This window comes from Sebastes umbrosus, chromosome 22, assembly GCF_015220745.1.
Source record: "Sebastes umbrosus isolate fSebUmb1 chromosome 22, fSebUmb1.pri, whole genome shotgun sequence".
In the NCBI taxonomy this organism is placed as follows: domain Eukaryota; kingdom Metazoa; phylum Chordata; class Actinopteri; order Perciformes; family Sebastidae; genus Sebastes; species Sebastes umbrosus.
In genome coordinates, this window is record NC_051290.1 from 9,056,159 (window position 1) to 9,081,971 (window position 25,813).

At 41.1% G+C, this 25,813-nt stretch overlaps 1 protein-coding gene across 3 annotated transcripts; it reads left to right on the forward strand.

The window, feature by feature from the left end:
* The first annotated feature begins 81 nt into the window (after nucleotides 1-81).
* On the forward strand, nucleotides 82-25,553 carry frem1a (Fras1 related extracellular matrix 1a). Of its 3 annotated transcripts, XM_037757758.1 has the most exons (38): nucleotides 82-200; nucleotides 6,171-6,269; nucleotides 6,329-6,616; nucleotides 7,823-7,917; nucleotides 8,023-8,333; nucleotides 9,189-9,385; nucleotides 9,794-10,117; nucleotides 10,215-10,323; nucleotides 10,979-11,110; nucleotides 11,687-12,031; nucleotides 12,128-12,270; nucleotides 12,848-13,044; nucleotides 13,137-13,227; nucleotides 13,313-13,480; nucleotides 13,565-13,773; nucleotides 14,722-14,815; nucleotides 14,924-15,176; nucleotides 16,344-16,547; nucleotides 16,673-16,858; nucleotides 16,939-17,135; nucleotides 17,232-17,442; nucleotides 17,613-17,757; nucleotides 17,839-17,980; nucleotides 19,188-19,383; nucleotides 19,530-19,794; nucleotides 19,890-20,307; nucleotides 20,462-20,663; nucleotides 20,743-20,887; nucleotides 20,965-21,094; nucleotides 21,223-21,295; nucleotides 21,897-22,046; nucleotides 22,294-22,502; nucleotides 22,611-22,658; nucleotides 22,745-22,930; nucleotides 23,064-23,195; nucleotides 23,787-23,902; nucleotides 24,046-24,131; nucleotides 24,245-25,553. In XM_037757758.1, exons 3-38 carry the CDS (start codon nucleotides 6,374-6,376, stop codon nucleotides 24,445-24,447), a joined length of 6,555 nt encoding a protein of 2,184 aa, XP_037613686.1. In that variant the 5' UTR covers nucleotides 82-200; nucleotides 6,171-6,269; nucleotides 6,329-6,373; the 3' UTR covers nucleotides 24,448-25,553. The 3 variants fall into 3 exon arrangements, 2 of the variants coding, with proteins under 2 accessions (XP_037613686.1, XP_037613687.1); XM_037757759.1 differs by lacking the exons at nucleotides 82-200; nucleotides 6,171-6,269; nucleotides 20,965-21,094; ... (6 more) ...; nucleotides 24,046-24,131; nucleotides 24,245-25,553 and having other exon boundaries at nucleotides 6,374-6,616; nucleotides 20,743-20,849; nucleotides 21,873-22,038; XR_005205114.1 differs by lacking the exons at nucleotides 82-200; nucleotides 6,171-6,269; nucleotides 16,344-16,547; ... (18 more) ...; nucleotides 24,046-24,131; nucleotides 24,245-25,553 and having other exon boundaries at nucleotides 6,374-6,616; nucleotides 13,565-13,768; nucleotides 14,924-14,957.
* The last annotated feature ends 260 nt before the right edge of the window (nucleotides 25,554-25,813 follow it).

Sequence of the window (25,813 nt, forward strand, 5' to 3'; positions counted from 1 at the left end):
GCAGCAACAAGAGGAGGAAGCCGTCCTCAGCCTCTGTCCCTCCCTCCCGTCCCTCTCCCTAATCATCTCACTCTCTGGTGGGTGGAGTTTGTTACTGAGGAGTGAGCAAGATTCTGTCAATGAGGGAGTTGCAGTTGAAAGCAGAGGAGAGCAGACAGGTAGGGAAGAAGAAGAAGAGGTGCCAGATGTTAGCAGATCAGGTAAGGACATGTCTTAATGTATCTCTGCTGGAGACTACTATTGATCTGGAACATAATCAGATGTTTTCTTGGATATCTTTTTCTTCTTCCTACTCCTTTTTTGGGTAATTTTCTTCTTAATGACTTTGATTTATGCACTATCTGTCTTTGGTTCTCTCCCCTCTGTCTCCTCACAAACTATAATCTTAAGGATAAATCTGCCTTTTATCATCACAGAAATCTCCTGTAGTCTAAATGTAAGTATTTAATTAACACAGCCAGATATATATTTAATGAAATCTGGTTTTCATCATCAGTGATGGTGCATTTAAAGAGGGTATCATTTTAAAACATGCTCTTCTTTCTGTAACGGTACAGCACTGCAACATGCACCGGTGCACAAAACTGCACTTTCACCCATTTCTCCCATACTCAGCTCTGGTTTCTGCCAGTTAGGGAGTCTTTTAAGGGAGCCTTTTTAAGGCTTTTTTGTTGCACACTCTGGACTACGCTGCTGGACGGCAGCCAAAAGTTCTCCGTTCATGTTTTCAGCAGAATGCCTTCTTCTTCCCCGATGGCTCGTCTTCTTAGAAAATTGCTGGCTGCTAAGGACCCTGTCATTATTAAGATTAGAAGAAGAAGCTGTGAATGGATGGAACAGACAGCTGTGGAACGAAGCCACTTGTTACATGACACATCACATTCCCTCACAGCTGTGTGTTTTGTGATCATCACCACTGAAGTTTATGTTTTGGGAAAGGCCGGATGAAGTTCTGCCGGGTTACGTGAAGGTGACTCATTACGAGGATGGAATTATGACATGTTATTTGACCTTCATGACTGTTGATTATTATGTTATGCTTGCGCTGTGTGGAGCAAACAAGACAGAAAACACATGTTCTTGGTTTCCACAGCTGGTATATGTCTAATCTTTAATCTTGGTATCTCAGAACTACACCGGGTCCAAAGAAAACAGAGTCGTAACACGTAGAATTCATTATGTGTGTAGTACGTTTTTCAATTTGAAGGAGATTGGTGCAGAAGTGTTTGGGAAATTTTGTTTCTTTTCATATACATAACTGATGGCTAGTGCTCTTTGTAAAGAACTTTGAGTATTATGCACACTGTTTCTAATCTATTGAGATTAGAACTGTCCAGACTCATGGATTTAAATAGCCTCTGTGAACCGATCTTCACTGAAGGAATTATTATTATTATTGAAATGAATCGCATTTTTGAGGGCCTTACGGTGCTCAGAAAGTTGTTAAACTTTGCACACTGAAAAGTTTGTTATTTTAAGGTTCTCGGGCTTGGGTGTGGCAAAATGGCTCGCTGGCTCACCCTTGAAAGTTGAAAAAATTGAGCTCCTCATTCAGGTTTCACCTACATGTATGAAATTTGGAAGCAGATGTAACATGTGGAGACGCACAAAAAAAAACCTCTTGGAGGTATACCCAAATCCCAACAGGAAGTCAGCCATGGCCTTTTGCCATAAAACAGGAAGTTGTTGTAACCTCTACGTACTTTGTCAAATTTGCTCCACATTTTTCAGCCACGATGACGGTCCAAGCCTGAGGATATTTACATGCCAATACTGACTCGTAGTCCCGGCCCTGACATTTAGCCACACGCCCTTTCATAACCCATGAACTGTTTGTCATACATGGTAGAGGGAGGCATCATTGCACTCAGCAGAGTTCCTGTTTCATTGAGCCCGGGCATCCCGCCAGTACCCCCGAAGTGCGTGAATGTGCGAGAGCCCGTCCATCGCTGCTTGCAGCTTTAATTTTGGCTTTGAAGTCTTGCTGTTTTTAAATGCTGGTGTGACCTTGGAAGGCTCCCTGCTGGGCCACAGATGACATTATGCAACTGTTTTCACAGGATGAGTTGTACTCCTCATGAAAAACGACCTTCATGTGTAAAATCTGTGAAGTGCCCGTTTAAGAGGGTGTAAATGAGCTGGAGAGAGTGGTGCCATGCCATCCAACACTGATGTTTGGATTAGGCTTGGATTAGGGAGTGCATGTTGTACTACCACAAGCTTATGGGAATGTCAATGTAGTCTGTCATTAGACCTGCTGGCTCTGACACTCAGCCTCCTCCTGAATGTGAGTGAAGAAAACAATTCACTCCTGACATGTGAGGTTAATTCAAGAGGAAGTTGGTGGTCTTTGCCTATCTTGTCTATGATCTAGATCCACAGCACCCAACATGTCAGGAAATAGCACGGCTTCCCTGGATGCAATTTGTTGACTTTACATTGTAGAGTGACTGTAACATGACGCTCTGCCAAAACAGGAAAAGGATCAACTGCAAAACAGGGACAGGACCCTCAGAGTGCTCCAGGCAGCTTAACATTAGGACCTTTCCCAGCACTCCCACCTCCCGTCTGCAGTCTCCCCTCTGGGACTCACATCAGTCAAATCTTAACCAGGACAGATTAGTGAGTCCTTTGTGCCGTTACACTGACAGTTCATATCAGTGACATGCAGTAATTTAGTGTGACACAATGCTGGACAGGCTGTTATCTGCTCTAATGTGATCTTCACTCAGCTCTGCCATGTAGTCGGACTTTGGTTTGCTCTACGTCTCATTCCTCACAAAGCTGCGTGGTTTAGTAGTGTGTGCTCATGTAGACTAGGAGGGAAGATACTGCTCATCATGATCATGTTTCTTTCATCTGACCGACTGACTGACTGACTGCCTTTCAAATGTGCTTTCATTGTGACATGAAAACACATTCCATTCAACTACAAGAGCATCAGTGAGGTCCAGCGCTGATGATGGCTGATGAGGGTTTTAGTTGATGTTCCAGTTGACCCTAAAGGTGATGGATGGGGACGAGGTCAGGGCTCAGTGCAGACCAGTCAAGTTCTTCTACACCAAACTGGGAATATCATGTCTTTATGAAGCTGTACATGGGGCATTGTCATGTTGAAACAGGAAACCCAAACTGTTGACCCTTCACTGGAAAAACAGGGCCAAGCCATGAAAAACAGGCCCAGAGACCACTGTCCACATACTTTTGGTAATATACAGTAATGAATGACAACTGTTAACATCTGTAAGCACAACCCGTTCCCACTCCCAACGTGTCAAATACTGTAGCTTGGTCAGTGCTCCTCAGCGTCTGATACCGATTCACCGAGCTTTCAACTAACTCCGATGCAAACCCACCCGCGTCCTTATTAGACCATCAGAGCAACTGATGTAGTATAAAGTGCGTAATAATGCGCGATAGTCCACTTATGGTGGTGGGAGTGGTGATGGGTCAAACACAGGACTTTCACCGAGGAGACCCGTGTTTGTGTCCAATGTGAAAAAGTCAACGTTGACTTTATTTCTTTTGCCACATCAGCCAACACATTCTCACTCCCAACTCGTCAAATACCGCCACTTGGTCAATGCCCCTCGGCATCGGAGACCGACGCATGGGTTGCCACTCTTACGTTACTTTTGGACTGACCAGGGACGGCATGTCAATATACACTTGTTACATGCATAGTGTCCTTTCAAAATAAACTTGCGTTCTCACAGGAAGTTAGGTTTAGGCAACACAACCACTTTAGCAGGGTTAGACGGGACGGGACTCACAGGACTGACGATACCAAACGACGGTATTTGATGAGTTGGGAGTGAGAACGGGTTGCATCAGTCGTTTATCACGTGACTTGTTAGTATTGTTAGGGTTGTGTCTAGAAGGTAACCCACAAATTGCGAAAACTTGTAACACTTGCAAAAACTCTCGCGAGACTCACTGCCCGACGGCCTATCCTAACCATAACTATGTACTATTTACAATAGCTATGTGTAATGTGAAAGAGGTCAATCACAGTGAGGATTATCAGCAGACTCTGCAGTTCCCCTCAGTTCTATGGAGCATTTTAGCCTCTTTTAGCTCATTGTTTCGGTCTTACGACCCACAACTTGACTCTTTTTGTTCACCGCTCTCATCAACCTGGTTTTCAGCAGCAGTTAGTTCAGTTATAAAGCTCTGATAAACCCACTGCACACTGCCTGGTGAACATAGTGGAGCATTTAGCAGCTAAGAGACAGATATTTTTCTCAGGAGTTGGTGGAGACCAAACCAGAGCTAAAAGAGAGAGAGTGAATATTGAACTTATATTCATCAGGAGGACACAAACACGACTCCAAATGATCGCTGATGTTGCTCTGTGTCTGCTGGACGTGTAAATAGGCATCTATCTGCTACCATGTGAAAGAGGATTGTGACCGTTGGAAATCCTGTTTTTGCACTCAGCTCCTTGAACATGATCTTCCCAGCTCTCTAAACACAAGCATTGTTCATGGGGACAAGCTATAACTTGTTCCCTCGATGCAGAGGCTGATTATAAGGTGCTCTTCTGTTCAAGGTGCTTTCTGTGTGAGGTCTGGGTAGGTGTCCTAGACAAGTGTGGAAGGAATGTGGCAGGATGACATCTGAAGCCTGTTTTTAAATACTAAACAGCTACACCACACATCCTCAGTGGGATCTCGGCTGAGATCAAATTAAACTTTATTGATCAAGGACAAATTAGGTACTAAGAGCCAACAGCAAAACACGAAATAGAATGAAAACAGGCTATGGTTGCAAAAGAAGAGGAGCAATTTAAGGCACCCTTAGGTTATATTTAAAACATGGTTTTATAGGATGTTTGGGGGGTGGCTCTATGTAAAGGTCAAAGGTCACTGAAAAACATCACATCATTAGTAGAGAGAGCCTGTTTAGCCTCGGGGAAAAGACAACATTTGTTAGCAATGAAGATATTTCCTGGCAAGCTGAGAGCAGAACAAGCCGCACAGTCTCCTAATAGAGATGTGGAACACGCCTGAAGCTGGTTGAAAAATAATTTCTCTTCAAAAACAATGAGCAACAACTTTTTCATTCCGGCTTGTTGTCATAAACCAGCAGTGTTAATGTATTCCTGTATACCAGGGTGTGCTTATATTGGTGCTCATTCATCCTCCTGCTTGTAGACAGTAGATTTGTCCAATGATATCGTTTCTTGTGGAATTGGCTGCTGCTTAGCAGAAATTAAACTTTGGAGTTGCAGTATGATGGAGAACTGATGATGGAGGTTACTCCCTCTAGAACAAAGCATTTAAGATCAAAAGTTCAAGATCAAGTCAGGACACGGTCAGCCTAGCATAGCGTAAAGACGGGAAGCAGAAGAAACAGCTAGCCTGGCCAGACAGAGAATTATCCCCGACTCTGCAGTTCCCCTCATCTCTACAGAGCTTTTAGCCTCTTTTACTCGTTGTTTTGTTTTCAGGCCCATAAACTCTCATCACACCAACGATGTGTATTTTTCTTTGTGTTCAAAGTTATTTTGACCCAAAACACAATGTTTTTCCTTAAACTTAACTAAGTGATTTTATATGCCTAAACCTAAAGAAGTTGTAGTTTTGTTGCCTAAACCTAAAGAAGTTGTAGTTTTGTTACCTAAACCTAAAGAAGTTGTAGTTTTGTTGCCTAAACCTAAAGAAGTTGTAGTTTTGTTACCTAAACCTAACTGTTTTTTCTGCCTAAACCTAAAGATGTTGTAATGTTGTTGCCTAAACCTAAAGAAGTTGTAGTTTTGTTGCCTAAACCTAAAGAAGTTGTAGTTTTGTTACCTAAACCTAAAGAAGTTGTAGTTTTGTTACCTAAACCTAAAGAAGTTGTAGTTTTGTTACCTAAACCTGACTGTTTTTTTCTTCCTAAACCTAAAGAAGTTGCAGTTTTATTGCCTAAACCTAAAGAAGTTGTAGTTTTGTTACCTAAACCTAACTGTTTTTTTTCTGCCTAAACCTAAAGATGTTGTAGTTTTGTTGCCTTAACCTAAAAGAAGTTGTAGTTTTATTGGTTTTGTTTATTTAATTTCTGAAATGTTTGGTTTTGCACTTCCTTTCAAGTCACCCAATTACGTATATGTGTTACAGAAATTAGTGATAGAGAGAAGTAAATTAAACATTCTGCCACACACTGAAACTTGTTTAATTTCTTTACAGCTCCTGACCGATCATGTGAAGCGGTAAAAAGCAGATCAGACTTGCCACAATAACATCATAAAACCAGAGGAAAATGAAGCTTCTTCTGAAGAGAGAGACACCTTGGTTTACTTAAGTCTCTTACTGAAGTGTGTTTTTGAAAGCTTCAGTTTGTAAGCCAGTCCTTGAAGACCCTACAGGACACCGGCTTGTGACTGACAGTGATGGGTTCACGGGGTCAAACACTGGCCTGGACCTTGCTTCCAGTGCTTCTGCTGGGAATGACCTGCTCGTCACACGGCTCCCTTGTGAAAGTCAATAAGGGTTTAAAGGTGAAACGGGGTCAGTCGGCCTACCTCCAGGACGGTGACCTGCAGTTCCATATTCCCCGTCAGAAGGATGCATGCAAGCTGGAGGTGGTGTTAAATGAGCCCATAACTCAACGAGTGGGAAAAGTCATGCCTCAGGTGATGGAAAAACCTTTTTACAATGAGTGTGTTCCAGCCAATTTACCATGTGTAGTACAACAAAGCTGAAGGCATGCGTTACGCTTCCAGAGCACCGTTTGACAGCGAACATGTAGGAAAACATGCAATATATTATTAGTGTTGTGGTAATGAAGACAAGAGCCCAGTGCTGGGTTGTAAGGCTTTGGCACTATAAAAGCACATGCAATCTTTCAAAAACTAATTTTATTGACACAACAGCATTTTCAGCAATCTGAAAATGTTGCCCCAGGGCTTCGACTCCCAAGTGTAAACCCTATGGTTTAAGCTATAGGTTTAGGCTTTCTGTCCACTCGGGTTTAGGTTAGGTCAAGTCTGTGTGAAAGCTTTGTTAAGGACCTTTATGTCTGCCCTTCATCCTATATATACACACCTGGCTCGGAGATATATTCCCATGTCTGGAGCAGCATAGAGGAAAGAGAGGTATTTTGGGGAGGAGAGGGTGGAGGCACCCCTCCATACTTCTTCCTTTGTTTTCCAGGTTGACAGGCCGTCTCCTCTCTAATGACTCTGTGCTGACAGACACACTCATCTGTTGAACATCCAGAATGAGACGTTTTTCATGCTTAAAAGTACAAAAAACTAAAGTTTCAACTTGAAACATTTAAGTCTTTCACATGAGTTATGAGTTTAGTTACATATGAGTTGGTGACAATCAAGCCTTTTTTTTTTGCAGTTTACCTTAAAGGTCCCATCTTGTAAAAAGTGAGATTCTCATGTCTTTTATATTATAAAGCAAGTTCAAGTGCTATATAAATACTGTTAAACTATCGAAGCGCTCAATATACGGAGAAATACACACAGCTCGTATTCAGAAATTGTGCGTTTGAAACAAGCCGTTAGGATTTCTGTCCATTTGTGATGTCACAAATCTACAATATTTAGACCATTACACAGTTTTAAATGTAAGCATTCTCAGTGTGTCCCAGTTTATTTCCTGTTGCAGTGTATGTAAATAACATCAGCTGACAGGAAGTAAACATGGACCCAAACTGTTGCCTAGCAACGCACTTCCGTTGCAATTCCGTTGAAATTCACTGAAACGGAGCGTTTCAGACAGAGGGTAAATATAGGTATATTCGGGCAGACTATCAGGAAAATAACGTGTTTTTTTTAACATAACAGCATGTATTTGATAATTAAGATTTCTGCCTTTTATTTGTGCAGGTATTCGATTGCCACTATCTGGCTGACGAGGTCAAGTACGTCCATAACGGCTGTCCATTGTTAAAGGAGGACACTGTCATGCTTCGGCTTTACAGGTACAACACCTGGACATCCTTCAAATGGGAAACTTGATCATTCTCTTTCTTTCCTGTTCTTGCTGATGTGGCATTATGATCATCTTGTGTTTTTTTTTTTACCAGGTTCACAGAGACAGAGACACACATGGAGGTGTTTTCTCTCCATGTGGACATTTTAGACCCTGACTGCAGCATCATAAAGCTGGGGCCCAAATCCCTGGAGGTTCCTGAATTCTACGGCCTCTCCGATGCCGTGGATGGCAATGTGGTGTCCTTCCACTATGAGCGGAGGTCTAGCCTTGAGTGCAGCATCCATTTGAGTAGCCATGACACCCACCTGCCAGCCCACGGCCAACTGGTCACCGGAGACCCAGAGAAAGCCACAACAAGAGGGGACGAGCCAGAGAGCTTCATCCACCTACGCCAGCAGCTAGGTAACCTAGGAGTTGTAACAATAGCCAAAGAATTTGTTAATGATTAAGATATTATTTGTAAACCTTAAAGGTCCCATATTGTGCTCATTTTCAGGTTCATACTTGTATTTTGGGTTTCTACTAGAACATGTTTACATGCTTTAATGTTCAAAAAACACATTATTTTTCTGATACTGTCTGTCTGAATATACCTGTATTCATGCTGTGTCTGAAATGCTCCGTTTTAGCGCATTTCAGCGGAAGTGCGTTGCTAGGAAACAGCTTGGGCCCATGTTTACTCCCTGTCAGCTGATGACATTCACATACACTGCAACAGAAAATAAACTGGGACACATTTAGTATGTTTAAAACTGTGGAATGGTCTAAATATTGTAGATTTGTGACATCACAAATGTACAGAAATCCTAACGGCTTGTTTCAAACGCACAGTTTCTGAATGCGGGATGTGTGTATTTAACTGTGTTTTGATACTTTCACAGTATTTATTTATCACTTAAACCTGCTTTATGATATAAAAGACATGAAAATCTAATTTTTTACAATATGGGACCTTTAAAGAAGTTGTTTGTAAAACATCTATAAACATTATTTGGATGGCTATAATTTTATTGTTATCATCTCTTATCAGCTATTATACAATACAATACACAAACTAATGATGAAATAACAGAATTATAGCATTTCTAATAATTAGTTAACATTATTAATTATCATTTTGTTGTTTGTTAACAGTTAAATAACTATTAACTAAGTTTAATTAATTTAGTCTGCCATTATCTAGTCGTCACACTCAATAGGTAAAACAAGAACACAAAAAGTGATGTAATATCTCTCTATGCTTGTGTAATTATTCAGATAATAAAGCCAGAGCAATGTGTAAATCTGAAGACTGCCTAAAGGGTCTGAAGCTGGTGAAGTTCACCAAAATTCCCTGTGATGACTTCCTGATGATGGGGCTGAGGTATCAGCACATAGACCCTCCGTCTCCAGACGTAGACTACATCGCCATCAGACTGGATCTCAAGGACACCAGGAGTGGCAGCATATATCAGGTCATTTGGCTATTTTAATACTAAGTATTTTGTATTTCATTATTTAATGTGAACAATTTTGTATTTCTTTGTATTATGTTCCAAACCGCTTAGGGTTACTGTAAAATTTGGGGCTGCTATTCACCAGTTGTTAAGTGAGTTTATCTTTAAAATGTATTGAATGACAGCACAAAATATTGGATATCTGTCAGAATTAAATGAGTTTAGGAGAGTTTAACTGTTTTTTATTTAATATATTTTGCTTTTTTGCTCACAGCTTTAAAGATTTTAGTTCTTTTAGCCTTTGCTTTTAAAATACTGGCACTAAATTAACTTCATTAGAGACTCCAAACTTTAAAGATTGATACCATCCCTCTTCTCAAATTAGATGCCATTTGAAGTTCTGGTCATTGTGTTTTCTCTGTGTAGTCCGAACAGGCCTGGATTCCAGTGCAGATACTCGGTGCAATGCCCAACCAGCCTCCCAAACCGTCCTTCATGTCCATGTTTATCCTGGAAGTGGACCAGTTCATCCTCACTCCGCTCTCCACTGCGACACTAGACACCGAGGATGAGGAAACTCCCAAACAGCTTTTGGTCTTCAACATCACCAAACCGCCCGTGGACGGCTTCATCACCCATATGTCAGATCATACTCGCCCAATCTCCTCCTTTACATGGCTCGATCTCAATGACATGCTCATTGGGTATCAACCTCCAAACTCCTCACACACCCAACGCAGGAATTACAAGGTAACACTTCCCTTTCTTGTACTCTGTGCAGTATGTAAAACAGTTAGTTTGGTGTTGTGAATGGTTTCTGAAAAATCTTTGTAATCTTCCCTTACAGGTGGAATTTGAGGTTCATGATTTTTTCTTTGAGAAGAGCCCATCAATGACTGTTCACGTGTCTGTAAGGAATGCAGACACGAATGCACCCAGAGTGTCATGGAACATGGGTATGTTAACCACAAGTATAACTTCACCAGATGCTCCACGTTCCTCATTTTCACACAGGTGGCACGCTGCTCTATTTCCCCTCTAAAATAACACGTAAAATTATCACTTTATAATACTATGACTTTATTCTCATAAACTTCTGACTTTATTCTCATAATATTACAACTTTTTTTTCTTAAACTTATGACTTCATTCTCATAATACTACGACTTTTTTCTCTTAAACTTCTGACTTTATTCTCATAATACTACGGCTTTTTTGCTTTCAGTTGCAGCAGTTTTCAGAAAGAAAGCTTTGAAAAACCCACTGTACACTACCTGCAGAGCACTGACAAACAAACAAACAAACAAAGTTAGCAACATTTAGCAGCTAAAGAGCCAGATATTTATCTCAGGAGTTGGTGGAGACCAAAAACAGAGCAAAAAGAAGAGTGAATATTGAAGTTGTGGACAGAAATACAACCCAAATAAATTCTAATAAATGCTAATATTTTTGTCTGTCTGTTAATTGTTAGCTATTCCATGCAAGTTTTTCAAAGTGGTCAAAAAAAAAAGAAGGAATGCAGCTTTAAGGCTCTTTTTTCTATCCTTCAGAATTAGGCTCGGCATGTACAATATACTTAACTAAGTCATTTTTCTACAATATCTCTCATAGGCCTCAGTCTCTTAGAGGGTCAGTCTCGGCCAATAATGTGGGAGCAGCTCCAGATTGTGGACAACGACAACCTGAATGCTGTTCGTATCATCACTGTGGACGGCCTGCAGCATGGACGGCTCACTGTCAGAGGTACGGACGGACACCACAACTGCCAGTGGATGCAGACAAAACGACTTCTCATCACTTCTATCTCAATTAAACTTTATAAGCTCATTAATGCTAAAAATCTGTCTGGCTATGCTGCAGATATGTTAATCCATTATGAGCTGTTGCATCATCGGGTTAAGGTATACCTTTGGCTGTTCCCATTATCAAACCATAAGGCAACAGTGACTAGAGGGCTGAAGAGTGTCTTGATTAAATTGCTCATTAACAACCTGTCACATCAAGCTGAGGTTGGAAATCAGGTTTCACTCTAATGGTCCAGTCATGTATCTATAGAAAAATAGCAAAAACAGCAACGTTACTGATACATGTGACTAATGCTTGCTGTTGTTTCGGAACCATGGACAGCGCAGTTTGTTGTGTGTAGGTGCGGCGCTGTCCGTAGTACTGAACACCTTAAAAGTGAAAATGACAGCCTGCAATAATCTGGTCTATTTACTTAAATTTCTTAGTAATATAATATTGATGTTATTGATATCAACACATATCCAACATATTTTTTAATTCTGTTTTTATTTAATTGTTTCATGTCAAATCCAGGAGGAAAGGGCTTCATGTTCACCGTCAAAGACATCAAAGCAGGCGTGGTTCGCTATCACCACGACGACAGCGACTCCACCAAAGACTTCGTCATCTTCCGCATCACCGACGGCCACCATCAGACCCGACACAAGTTCCCCATCAAGATCCTGCCGAAGGACGACAGCCCTCCGTTCCTCATCACCAACATGCTGCTGGAGGTGTCTGAGGGCCAGACGGCGTTACTGAGAGGCTCCACCCTCCAGGCCTCAGACATGGACTCCAGCGATGACTACGTCCTCTTTAACATCACCCGCCCACCACAGGCAGGAGAGGTCATGAAAATGCCAACATCAGGGCTCACAGGTCAGATGGACGGATTTTATTTTATTATTATTTTTACCTACATGGATTGTTGTTTTAATTTTTAACCAAATCATGTTTCCGTTGGTTGTTATCCAGGTTATCCCGTCAGCCACTTCCTGCAGAAAGACCTGTCTCAGTCCATGGTTTACTATCGACACCTGGGAAACGAGGTGTTTTATGACTCCTTTGAGGTGGTGCTGTCAGATTTCCATGACCCCCCCAACCTGTCAGAGCCTCAAGTGGGTAACAGCAACATATCTAAAATCTAAACAACACATAAAAAAAAACGACTGCTAGCTACTGGCCGATAGCCGGTTGTTTGGGAACAGACGTTAATACATCCAAAACAGTACAAGTTTACATCATTTAGGACATAATGATTTAAATGAGGGCTATTTAAGTGTTCCTACTGGCAAGTTGATTTACGGCTGTTGTCAAAAAAGCACCAGAGTTTCGTCTGTTTGCTTCTATACTCTGTGGTCAAGGGACCGCTTTGAAAATGGCCATGCCAGTTTTTCCTCGCCAAAATTTAACCCAACTTTGGAGCGTTATTCCTTCGGTTCTTCTAGTTTCATATGATGTCTGTACCGTCACTCTAGCTCTAAAACAGAACCTGCTAGAGCCTCTGAAAGACAGTAATGTCAGTCAGGATCTCCTGAGATCCTGCGGGTCTCAGAGGCAGGAAAAACAGTTAATGAAGAATCCATGGTAATAACATCCATAGTCTAGGAAATAATCATACTACTTTGTGATGAAATTTCATCACATAATTGAACTTGATATCTGATCCAGTATAATGGTGCCCTTGTGGTGCAGGTGGTGATGGTGCACATAGAGCCGGTTCCAGACCAGCCACCTAAAGAAGTTCCCGGTTCCAGCCGCTGTCTTGTGATCAAAGAAACAGAAGTGGTCCATATAACACGGCAACAGCTTCACTTTGTAGACCAGGAGTCCCCCGACAGTGAGCTCACATACACGGTCACCACCCCACCCTTCTACTCTGGTCCTCGCGGGTTAGTATGTCCTCACCTTCGGGAAACACAGTGGACACCAAACTGTGGGAAAATGTTCTGTCTGAATCATGTCCCGTTGTCTTCATGAGCAGCGGTCCAGATGCTGGGAGGTTGTTCTTAGTCGACAGCATACCCAAATTCACCAAAGACTCCAACGCACCAGTGCTGAGGCTCTTCACACAGGTAATCCTTTTCATTTTTTATTCAGAAATTACCTACATGCAGTGAAACTATCTCATCCAAAATGTACCCAAACGTTTGTTTCCAGCATGCAGTGAACTTCATGAAAGTAGCCTACATGCCTCCAGTCCTGGACATCGGCCCTTACCCCCAGTATATCCAGTTTGTTCTCTCTGTAACCAACCACCTGGGTAAAACAGTCACTGGGATCTGCTTTAACATCACTGTGGTGCCAGTGGACAACCAGCCCCCACAGGTGCAAGAAAATTGTATTGTATTGTATTGTTTTCTCATTTTAGGGTGTGGATATGTTAAAAAGTGTGGATCCGTTGTGTTTCAGGTTATTACCAACCCTCTGACTGTAGATGAGGGAGGGGAGTGCTGGCTCGGTCCTGAACATTTGCTGCTGTCAGACGTGGACTCCATGGAAGAAGCCCTGCAGGTGGCGCTTCAGAGGGAGCCACAGCACGGAGCTCTGCAGCTCGGCGGCCTCCCACTAAAACCAGGACACGCTCTCACCGTGCAAGACCTGAAAGACCTTAAAGTTCGGTCAGACATCCTGCTGCATTTGTTTCTTCATTTCATGTGGGGATTATTTATGTCTAAAACATTCTCTCTAAATATGAACAGGGGGAAATAATCAACTTATAAAGCATTAATAGTTACACAATGAGATATTTGATAAATAATCCTTGATAATGTGGATATAATGACTAAGTGGGCAAAAGCAAATCATAGAACAGTCTGGTAAGTTCAGAAAAATACATCACTTTACTGTAACGCAGCCTTTAAAACCAGGAAAAGACGATGATGAAAAGACGTTATCTAGTCTCATATCACGATATTGCAACACAGTCTCACGGCAGTTTGTGAAATAGTGATAATTTTTGTGCATTTTCCTACAAATGTCCAGCAACACATGACGCACATGTCAATTTCCGCTCCAGTCTTTTCAAAATAAAGCTACTTAGTTAGGATTAGGAATAGATCGACTTGGTTAGGCTTAGGCAACAAAACTCTTTAGGAAAAGATGGTGGTTTGGGTTCAAATAACTCCAATGCTGTAACTTAAATACAGAAGTTACGTGACAAATAAATGAACTTTGACTTCCAAAAAAAGGGAAAAAAAGGATTAGTGCTACTTTAAACTAAAGTCAATAATTAAATCAATGAAAGTACTAATTATAAAGTTCATCCAAGTTTTGTGCTATTAGTATAGCTTTAAAGTAACCAACTCTCGTAAAGCAGGAGGAAAAGAACAGTATCAGTTTATCACTGTGTGTTCCTAAGAACACTGTAAGCCAATAGATAAACAGGATTCTTGCCAAATCCTCCAGCTGCAAGTCATTTTCAGACTAGATGGTGGGAGGCCACTAAGTAATCAAATACCAAAGCTGTTTAGAACAGATTCATTTATTTTGATTCTCTGACTCACATGTCAAACGTTGTGTTTATTTCATCACTCAGCAAATTTTTTATCTTGTCGTTTGTCAATCAGGTATAATCACGACAGCTCAGAGACCGTAGAGGACTTCATCGAATTCACTGCGACAGATGGCATCAATTCAGTCAGTTTCATGCTGCAAGTGAAGGTAACAGAACTGGACAACCTTTACATTCTTGGTCCTTCTGTGCAGTCAGAAAAATTAAAGTAGAACCATGAATTGTTTTACTAAAGTGACTTGGCATGTCATCTCCAGGTGATGCCCATCAATGATGAGGTCCCAGTGTTGGTTGCTGGTTTGAAACCAGTTCTCAGCTGTGCAGAGGGACAGGAAATAGTCATCACAGCTGAGTACATCTACGCTACTGATGCAGACAGCGACAACAGCAGCCTGGCCTTCCTGATCGCCCGCCAGCCCTATCATGGTGTGGTTCTCCGAAACTCCGTAGTGATTGATCGCTTCATCCAGGCAGACATCACTGCAGGGATCATCACCTACAAACACACAGGTGGGCCTAAGGCCAAAGGGTTTATTAATACTATTACTTCTACTACTGTCTTTAGGCTCAGGTATTGCTGAATTTATATCACCAGTTTGTTCATTGTTCAATTATTTTGCTAACTATTTTTTTTATCGTACTTGCAATATGTAATCGCAATTAATCGCAAATTAATTGCACATTATTTTTCTGTTCAAAATGTACCTTAAAGGGAGATTTTTCGAGTATTCAATACTGTTATCAACATGGGGGTGGACAAATATGCTGCTTTATGCAAATATGCTCAAATCATAACATGGCATACTGCAGCCCAACAGGCAACAACAGCTGTCAGTGTGTCAGTGTGCTGACTTGACTATGACTTGCCCCAAACTGCATGTGATTATCATAAAGTGGGCATGTCTGTAAAGGGGAGACTCGTGGGTACCCATAGAACCCATTTACATTCACATATCTTGAGGTCAGAGGTCAAGGGACCCCTTTGAAAATGTCTATGTCAATTTTTTGGTACCACTGGATTCATTAGGTTTTTTCTAGTTTCATATGAATATATAACATATATCTTCACTTTAGCTTTAAAACTGAAACTGAAATCGCAAGTTGCGTTAATGCATTAAAGAAATTAGTGGTGTTAAAACAAATTTGCGTTAACGTGTTATTATCATGTTAACTTTCTTTCTTTCTTTATTTATATCTTCATTTGTTACCTCAATGCAGAAAATGAGGTATAGTGTCCAATGGGCTTATTTATTTATTTATTTATTTATTTATTTATTTATTTATTTATTTATTTATTTATTTATTTATTTATTTATTTATTTATTTATTTTAGAGGGCGACCAGTGTCCCCCACAAGGTGGCGCCCTATGTGACCGCCTATGTGGCCTGTGCCTTAAGCCAACCCTGACTTAGTGCAAGCATTTGGGTCTCAGCTGTTAGACTAAGCGTATGTCCCACAATGTTAAACTAGACCTTGAGGTACATAGGTATATATAGTTGCTCCATTCTTTTCATTATCATTTCCAATATTCATAGCTGTACATCATTTTTTTTTTTTTACAAAGCACCAGGATATGTAACATATATATAATAAATATGTTGGAGAGATGAACGGGTATAACAATCCAGTACCGTAGGACCCGTCTCTAAATGTACTTTATATGTTTGTGGTTTTAGGACTGGAGATTGGACTCACTCCTCGCCATGACACCATCACCTTCGTTATTTCTGATGGCGAAACAGAAAACTCTGCTTTATGCTGCGGTGGAGAAATTCCCAGCAGGACCAGAGGCGTGACTCAGCTACGACACAGTCTGCCTGTGTATGACCTCCAGGTCACAGTGTTTCCAGTCGACAGCCAACCTCCTTCTCTCACAACAGGTCGCTGACGTTAAAACAAATTTACATCAACGTGTTATTATTGCGTTAACTTTGACAGCTCTACTTAAAATAATATCATTAGGCCCATGATCAATATATAAATACTGTGGTTAACTTTTTTTTAGGAGACATCTTTATGGTGGACGAAGGCGGGTCTGCCCCGATAACTGCATCCCATTTGAAGGCTTCTGATGTGGACACAGCTGTGGACAAACTGGTGGTCAGTCTGATTTCTCCGCCTCAGTTTGGCTACATTGAAAATGTCCTGCCCAGTCCTGGCTTTGAGAAAAGCAACACAGGCATAAGCATAGGTAAGTATTATGATATTCTTTATATTATCATCAGAATCAAAGCAATATTTCATGTTATTCTATAACCTCCTTCTCCCCAGCTTCCTTTTCATACAAAGACATCATTGATGGTCATGTGAACTACGTACAGTCCAGACACCAGAGGATGGAGCCCACAGCCGACCAGTTCATGCTCTGTGTATCAGACGGCAAACACAGCTCTGCCCACGTCCCCTTCTACATTATCATAAACCCCACAAATGATGAGATCCCACAGTTTGTGGCTCGGAACATCACAGTAAGGTTTTATAGTCAGTCTCACGTCTGAAGACCAAAATGAGACATCCTCATCAGATTATGGTTTGATGTTCATTAATGTCCTTTCTGTGATGAGGTACGAGAAGGAGAAATGAAGCAGCTGGACTCATCAGTTTTACATGCGATGGACCTGGACATCCCCAAGAATGGCTTGCTCTTCAGCGTGGTCAGAGCCCCGCAGCACGGCAGCATCATCACCCACAGCAGTGAAGAGACAGACTACAAGAGACGAGAGGCCAGTCCTCAACACTCTGTGGTCGACTTTACAATGACAGATCTGTCAAATGGTACGCTACTTTTTACATGTCAGCGCTTAAAGCATTTCATTTCACTCATAGGACTGATATGAAGAAATCAATGGCATCATAATGGCAGGAAATGCATTTGTAGAATAGTTTAAACTCACTATTGGACCTTTCTATAAGTCAAATAAATTTGTATGATCATGTGCGTTTAGGTATGGATCTGATGTACATGCACGATGACTCCGAGAATACGGAGGACAGTTTTACCATCCAGTTGACCGATGGCAGGCACCAACTCCAAAGACAAGTGATGGTTAAAGTGCTGCCAGTCAATGACGAGGAGCCTCGTGTCATCAGGTAACATCTTCACTACAGTTCCCGTTGAAAGGGAGTCGTCACATCATTGTGGGATGTTAACTGAGCCTTGCTGTCCTTCAGGAACAACGGACTGGAGGTGGAGCCGGGGGAAGCCAGGCTTATTTCCAGTGTTACGCTGTTTGCACAGGACAGTGATACTCCTTCTTCAGAGGTCATGTACATATTTGAGAGTGTTCCTACCCAAGGACTGCTTCAGCTGAAGGTTGGTGCAGTGCAACATTTTAAAGAGACACACCAAATATTGATGAATGATCTTTAATGATTCACAGCAAATTCTGTCAGTTTGGATTAATCTCATCTACAATAAGCAGTAGGTGATTTGTTAATTTGACCTGGTTTGTGTCATTCACCCGTGTCTAGCTAACCGCTTCATGAATGACTCTTTTGGTTATAAATCTGTCTGCTACTTCAGCACCACGGACAGCGCCATGTATTTATCAACACACAGCACATTTAGGTTACTGATATTTCTGAGCCATGGTCGGGGCCATAGATTCTAGCTTACTGATATTAGGGTTAGGGTTAAATCAAAATCAAAAATGAATAAATTGATTAATTAATAAATTAATAAATATGTCATTAAATGTAATATATGTAAATATAAAGAAATGTAAAACAATGCATATAAGTATACGTAAAATATATGTTAATATAAAGAAATGTATAAAGAAAAGAATACAGAAATAAATAAGTTTGGGGAAATAAATAAGGGATGAAATGCAAAGGGAACATTGTGAATAAATACATAAATAAATACATAAATACATATATACATAAATACATACACACATTTAAAATAAATATAAAATAAAAAATAAATGCATGAATAAATAGGTAAATAAAAATAAATAGAAAAAAAAATAAAATTAATAAAAAATAAAGGAAATAAGGGAATTAATACAAAGATAAAAATTAATAAAGAAGCAAATTAAAACAGAAATATCAATTTATGTCACATTTTATTAATTAATTAATGGCTACTTTTATTTTTAATATTATTTTTGCTACATTTAATGACATATTTATTGAGTCATTTATTTATTTTTTTATTTTGGCAGGTTCCGTCCTCCATACCTGAGCTCTATTGAGCTTTGAGTCTCTTTTAGTTCATTGTTTTGGTTTAGGCCTGGAGCATTTAGCAGCTAAAGAGTCCAGAGTTGGTGGAGACCAATGCTTTGACATTACTTGTTTTGGTTATGAATATTCACAATGTTGGAACTGAGGGATTGGATTGCACATGGAAATGTCCTATCATCATGTTTGTGTCATGTTTTCTTCTAATATCCTAAGGGAAATTTCAGTTTGTTAAATTCAGTCCCAATTGCCATTCCTTTGGGATATGCTGCTGAATAGTAGCTGTCACTGTAACCATTGGGATGACACTGGGAGGTGTTGTGCTCCTGTCTCAGGAAGGTCAGGACTGGCTGACGCTGACAGCAGGGAGAAACTGCTCCCAGGAGACGGTGGACATGAACCTTCTGCGCTACGTGCACACAGGCCTGCACGCTGCTAAAATACAGGACTTCTTTGTCTTCCACTTGTTGGATGGAAAGAATCGATCGCCCCCGCAGCACTTCCACATCTCCGTCAAAGATCTAGAAAAAGGTACTGGAATTCACTCTGAAATTCTTCATTAGACATCGGTTGGCATCAAATAGTCTACTCATGTTTCCCTGCCCTTTGCCCAATCTAGATTCAAACTGATCTGTCTTAACGTAGCCTCTAAATGTCTCCTCCACCATTATTTCCAGGAAGTATTGCCATGTTTGTGAAGCCGCTGAACGTCAGCCGTGGAGATCGTGTGGTTCTCACCACAGATGTGCTATTAGCCACAGACGGCACAGAAAAGCCAGAGGAGCTTCTGTACATCATCACCATCCCTCCTGCTCACGGACACATAGAGTACATCAAACATCCCGGACTGGCCATCTCCACCTTCAGCCAGATGGACGTAGCAGCCAACCTCGTGGCTTACGTGCACGACAACCGAGCCACCACACCGGCAGAAACCTTTCAGTGAGTCTAGATTAGAAGCCATTGTACAATTTGAGATTATGAATTTACATTAACCTTATCATGTTACTATTACATTTACATGTATGTTTTGGCAGGTTTGTGGTGAGTAACGGTAAAACCAGCCGTAATGGAAGCTTTGAGATCACAGTGGAGATGGTGGATCGCATCCTGCCGTCTCTGACCTCCAACAGAGGCCTCTCAGTTCCACAAGGCTCCTCCATGATCCTGAGTCCAGACCGCCTGGTCCTGTCTGACCCCGACACGCCACCCAACGCCCTGACCTTTGCCCTGCTCCAGCCTCCACAGTACGGCAGGCTGCTTTTAGCCGGTACCACTCTAACTGCTGGCTCCAACTTCACCCAGAGAGACATACAGGAGCTGGAGGTCACATATAAACACGACGGGGGGCCGTCGCAGATCGACAGATTCGCCTTCACTGCTTCCGACAGCACCAACCGGGGTTTCCTGCTGGATGGGCAGTTACATACGGAACCTGTGTTCTTCACTATTCAGGTAGGTGAGAAAGGATGGCATTGTTATTCCAACACGGCTCATAGAGGATGGGTTACTGTACCCTCAGCATCCTCTGTGAGCCAATGGGGAGAGAGTACGATACCCAGGTGTGATGCACCACTTCCATTAGCTGCCTTTTTTTATATGATTTCAGATCAAGCCTCTGGATAAGTCGTGTCCTGAGGTTGTGAAGCTACTTCCTCTCTGGAAAGCTGAGCTTCTAGTCGACGGACGACACGGGATCTTCGTGTCATCTCGTGAGCTGAAGGCCCAGGACAGCGACAGCAGAGAAGAAGAGCTGATGTTCTGCATCGTTCGACCACCTTACTTTGGTTACCTAGAAAACATCACCACAGGTCGGGATATACATTTGATTTCCATCTCAATCACAGCTTAGCTTAGAATGAAAACAAGTCTTTGTGTTGGCTCCTGCAGGTGGTTTTGTTCCACAGCGCTTCTCTCAGATGGAGCTGAACAAGAGGACGATCGCCTACATCATCAACGCAGACAGGGAGTCCCTGTCAGACAGCCTGGAGTTCACAGTGTCGGATCCTTTAGGGAACACTGGGCCGCCTCACATGTAAGAAAAACACTGATTTCTGTGACGTCTTGAATTTACAGTTTAGTCTTCACTGTGCCTGACCTTTGCCTCTGCAGACTTGAATTCAGCTGGTCCACCGTGGAGCTGTCTCAGCCGGAGTACTCTGTGTGTGAGGAGCAGGGGACTGTCTCGCTGGACATCATCCGGAAAGGAAACCTGGCAGAGTCTTCTTATATCACTGTCAAGGTCTGCAAGTCACCTGTTATTCAAACTGGGAAACTGCTCTTAACTCACCTTATAAGCACATTTAACTCATCAATCACATGACGCTCGGCCTTTTTCTGTGTTTCTGTGTCATCATTTCTTTATGGTAGGTGAAGGAGGTGACTGCAACAGCTGGAAAAGACTTCCTCATCAGCCCTTCTTCCCTCATTCAGTTTGATCCAGGTATCAACAGTAGGATCCAGTGGTTTTCGGTGCTTGACCCATAAAAGCAATAAAACTCAGGGAATCGCTGCTTCTGCTGCTTTGATTTGGACCTTTTTATTTAGCTCGAAGGTTCCTCCTTAACCTGGATCTTTATCCAACGTTTTCAGCCACTCCTCAGTGGATGGCGCTTGCTCATTTGCCATGGAAATTTGGTTTTTACTACTTGAATAAAGTTCGGAATTTTTATCATGTCTTTTCTGACAACATATTGTCACATATGAGAGGAGATTGATATGTAATATTGAAACAACGGTGCACATTCAGTGGTCCGCATAACCCGGAAGTTAAGCCAGAAGCTAGAAAACTATTTTGGCATATGCGCCAGGCAAAAAAATAGGCGCCATCTCGGGGTCTGGTGTCCAGTTCCAATAATACACCATGGAGACCCCAAGCAGCAGAAATGACATGCTGTACACTTAAGAAGTCTCATTGTTAAAATGTCTCAATGAGAAAGTGTAATAACTAATTTCAGTTCTTTACAGTGTGCTGCAAAATAAAAGGTACAAAACAGACAAAGCACCAACTCCGGTAAAAGCTTGTGATGTCTCGGTCTGTGTAGGAGTGTCAAAGAGGAGCTGGCACACTGACATCATACAGGATGACCTTGAGGAGGCTGAGGAGGTGTTTGAAGTGCTGCTGGTCTCTCCTGAAGGCTCAGTGATCGGCAGCATCAACAAGGCTCAAGTCACCATCAAGGACTCAGGACGAGGTACAAATAAACCCCCAGCTGTGTACTTTTAAGATCTTACAAGATAATTTGCATCACTTCGTATTATCCCAAGGAAAAACATTTTACATTAAATATAGATTTAAAATGATTTGGCTGTATTGAATGTCCCGTATAACCTTACCAGCTGTTTAATATTTCTGTAACAAGATGGTGCCAGTCATTCTGATTAAAAACTCGATATTTGCCCAAAGACACTAACATGACGGTTAAAACTTAAACACCACAGGACAGCAAAGTCTGACCCAGGATCGGGAGGCTCCTGTTCTCGGAGGAAAAGAGATCCGTTCTGACACGTACCCCCAGCATGGATCCATCCAACTAGAGAAACTGCCCCTCGGCACAGAATCAGTCATCTGGACCCGTGGAGACAGCATCTCCAGGCCTGCAGCAGATGTCCCAAAAAAGAAACTCAAAGTGACGGGCAACCCAAAGTCTGTAAGTTCCTGTTCTTAAAGATCAGCGCTGGATTTGACATTTTCCTTTTCGTCGTGACTTCGTTCCAGGTTGAAACTATCTATAAACTGCTCCTGTTTCATGTTTCAGATTGCTCCTTCGTCAGTTTTTCACAACGGTACAGACATTGTTTACACGGTAAGCAGCAGCAGCAGATGATACTATCTGACCTGACCTTTTCAAAGTTAGAAAAGTCCTCATTTCTGTTGTCTCTTCAATTCCAGTATCACGGCATCATGCAAATGCAAGTAGAGGACGACACCTCTCCATCGAGGAAGGGCAGAAAGGCTAACATCCGTGTGGTTAACAGGGGAGCACAGCAGCAGGGGTCAGCTGCGTTTACTAAGTCAAAGTCAGATCATCAGAGAAAGATCTCAAAACCCCAAAAAACAGCTCCGGCTAAAGGACATGTGAGCACCGGTCCATTTTTTATCTATCATGTAGTCTATTTTTACATACTTTAAAACATGTCTGGAGGGGAACTTTACTCTTTTTGCATTCCAGTTAAAGCAACACTAAATGTATTTGTATGGTTCATTATAGGCTCCAGCTGATACCTCCATACCCAAGCCCTGTGTGCCAGAACTGATGGGACTCCTGCATTTCAACCAAACCACCAATCAGCTCTTTCACTGCAACGGTGTCTCCTGGAAACCCTGGGCACCAACTGATCAGGTATTCCAGCTGCACAATAAAGGAACCTACTACCTAAAATATAAAGAAAAGAATACAGAAATAAATAAGTTTGGGGAAATAAATATGGGGTGAAATGCAAAGGGAAAATCATACATAAATAAACAAACAAATAAATGAATAAAATGTATTAATTAATGAAAAAATAAATGAAAAAATAATTACATAAATAAAAGGAAACATTAAATAGAAGAGTAAATAAATAAGGGAATTAATACAAAGATAAATAAATAAAGTAAATTAAAACAGAAATATCAATTCATGTCACATTTTGTCAATTAATTAATGGCTACATTTATTTTTAATATTATTTCTGCTACATTTAATGACATTTATTTATTTATTGAGTCATTCATTTATTTATTGATTTCTTTCAAAAGTAGTGGATCTAGGATATAACTTTGCGTATCTCCATATATAGACACGTTTGTAGATTATACTTTTGTTGTGAATTATTTTCTTTGCCTGACAGAACATTGATTACAGAACTAATTACTTAAAAACTGATTTGAAATGATTCATGTTCACCTCGGAAATGTCAACACATCTGCTCCATCTCCTCCTAAATCACAGCTGGTGAGCGCTCAGATGTGTCCTCAAGGCTGGACCTTCCATGGTGGCCACTGTTACACCCTCAGCACTGAGCACAAGGTCACATGGAGCGCAGCTAACAGGGCCTGCAGGGAGAGGTACAGCTTAACAGTCTGTGTGTTAAAGGATAAACACAGAAAGCATGCTTCTGATTAGATGTCTTTCATGCATAAGAACTATATAATCTGAATGATATGCACTATAGAATACACAACTCTCCTTGTCGTCTTGTTTATTTCAGATATAAAGGTACACTAGCAAGTGTTATCTCTAAAGTTGACATGGACTGGCTATGGGACTTCAGTGGAAGAAAACCATTTTGGATAGGTGGGGATCTTTGAATCATTTGTTGCAACACCATTCTGTTTTTAAATATATTTTTCCATTGTCAAGTACAACTTCTTTACTCTAACTGATGTATTTTTCTCCTACTGTTTAAGGTCTGAATGACAGGGATGGTCGTGGACGCTGGGAGTGGGCAGGCGGTGAGCCGGTCAGCTACACTAACTGGAGAAAGACTCCTCCTCGCTCCAAAAAGAAGGGAAGCAAAAAGTGCGTCCTGGTGTGGAAAAGGGCAAAGTGGCAAATCAGGGACTGCAAGAAGAGTAGAGGTCATCGCTTTGTGTGTTCAATAAGAACTTGAATTGAACAGCGTTTACAGCATCACAGCCATGAGCCACTGTGTTGTTCGAGAAGGAGGAAAGGACTGCTCCTCGGGACATTTAAACTGCAATACACCAGACAACTTTCCAATACGGATCAAAGGGAACTTTGCTGGAACTGTTCATATCATTTATTATGAGTGACAATTATTGTGTCTAAAAAGTTAACTTGCTACACTAAGTGACGTTGTTTACACTGCATTTATTCTAATTATTAACCACTGAAAGTGTTGTTATAAGCTTATACGGAAGCCCTGAGAGGCAAGTGACGAAAAAAAAGATAATTGTTCTGAGTTACTTTTTTTTCATCTGTTTTTTTTTTCCATCTGCTATCCGGTAGAAAACGGATAACCAGAATTTTTTTTCTCACTTGCCTCTCGGGGCTTCTGTAGTTGTATATGTAAAGCTCACAAGAGATTTTTTTAAATGTACAGTATTTAGTCTATTTTCCTTATTTCAGACAGAACCAAGGTTGGATTACCAACAGGGCGCTTCGACCGTCAGCCCCAGATTCACTGTGTCTCAGTGGTTTATGATAATTTAGTAAATCTGTTTGTTGATATTGTTAATAATTTCCTACAGGCCCTGCAACATTACCTAAGGCACCCTGTGTCCAAATCTAGTGTTAAGGCTTTTATTATTTAGATTTATATTGTGTTTGCATTGTCCATATCCCTAAATTAATTTGTGTTTATTCAGATTACCACAACCTAATTGACACACAGCAGAGGAGTACTGCTTGGTTTCCGTGGCTACAGGTTGAATATAATGAAAATGTCATGTGTATTCTGCTGTTCTTGATGGGAATGTGGGGGTAAAAGGGAGGGAGCATACACAATGCTCAGACAGTGGTGGAGTTGTGGGGGGACTAACAGTACATTTTTGCCGGAGGAACCCATAAAATATAATCCGGCCATGGACAGAACATCTGCTTCCACTTTGTTTAATTCTTCATTCACAAGTCTTTGGTTCAACATAAGGATAACGCTTCATTCCTTCAAAAATGTCTTCAAACCTCATGATTTCTATTCATAGACATGTTTATTTGGCACTGTAAACAGAAAAAATAAATACATTTCAAGTTGAAGTCATAGTCGATTTGTGTTAACTTGAATGGAATATTTTGTACAATCAGTTCATTTATTTTTTTAATTTATAGAATGTGTTGAATTCCATTTAAAAAGGGTCTAATTTAATAATTTGTTTAAATTGTTCTTACAGTATTTACAGGAAGAATCAAATCGGATTGCATACTTAATGCTCAGAGACTCTATCTTTCAATCGTCTCTTTGTCCGGCCTATTTTAAAACAACCAAAGGTACAGGATACAAAAGTACACAACAAAAG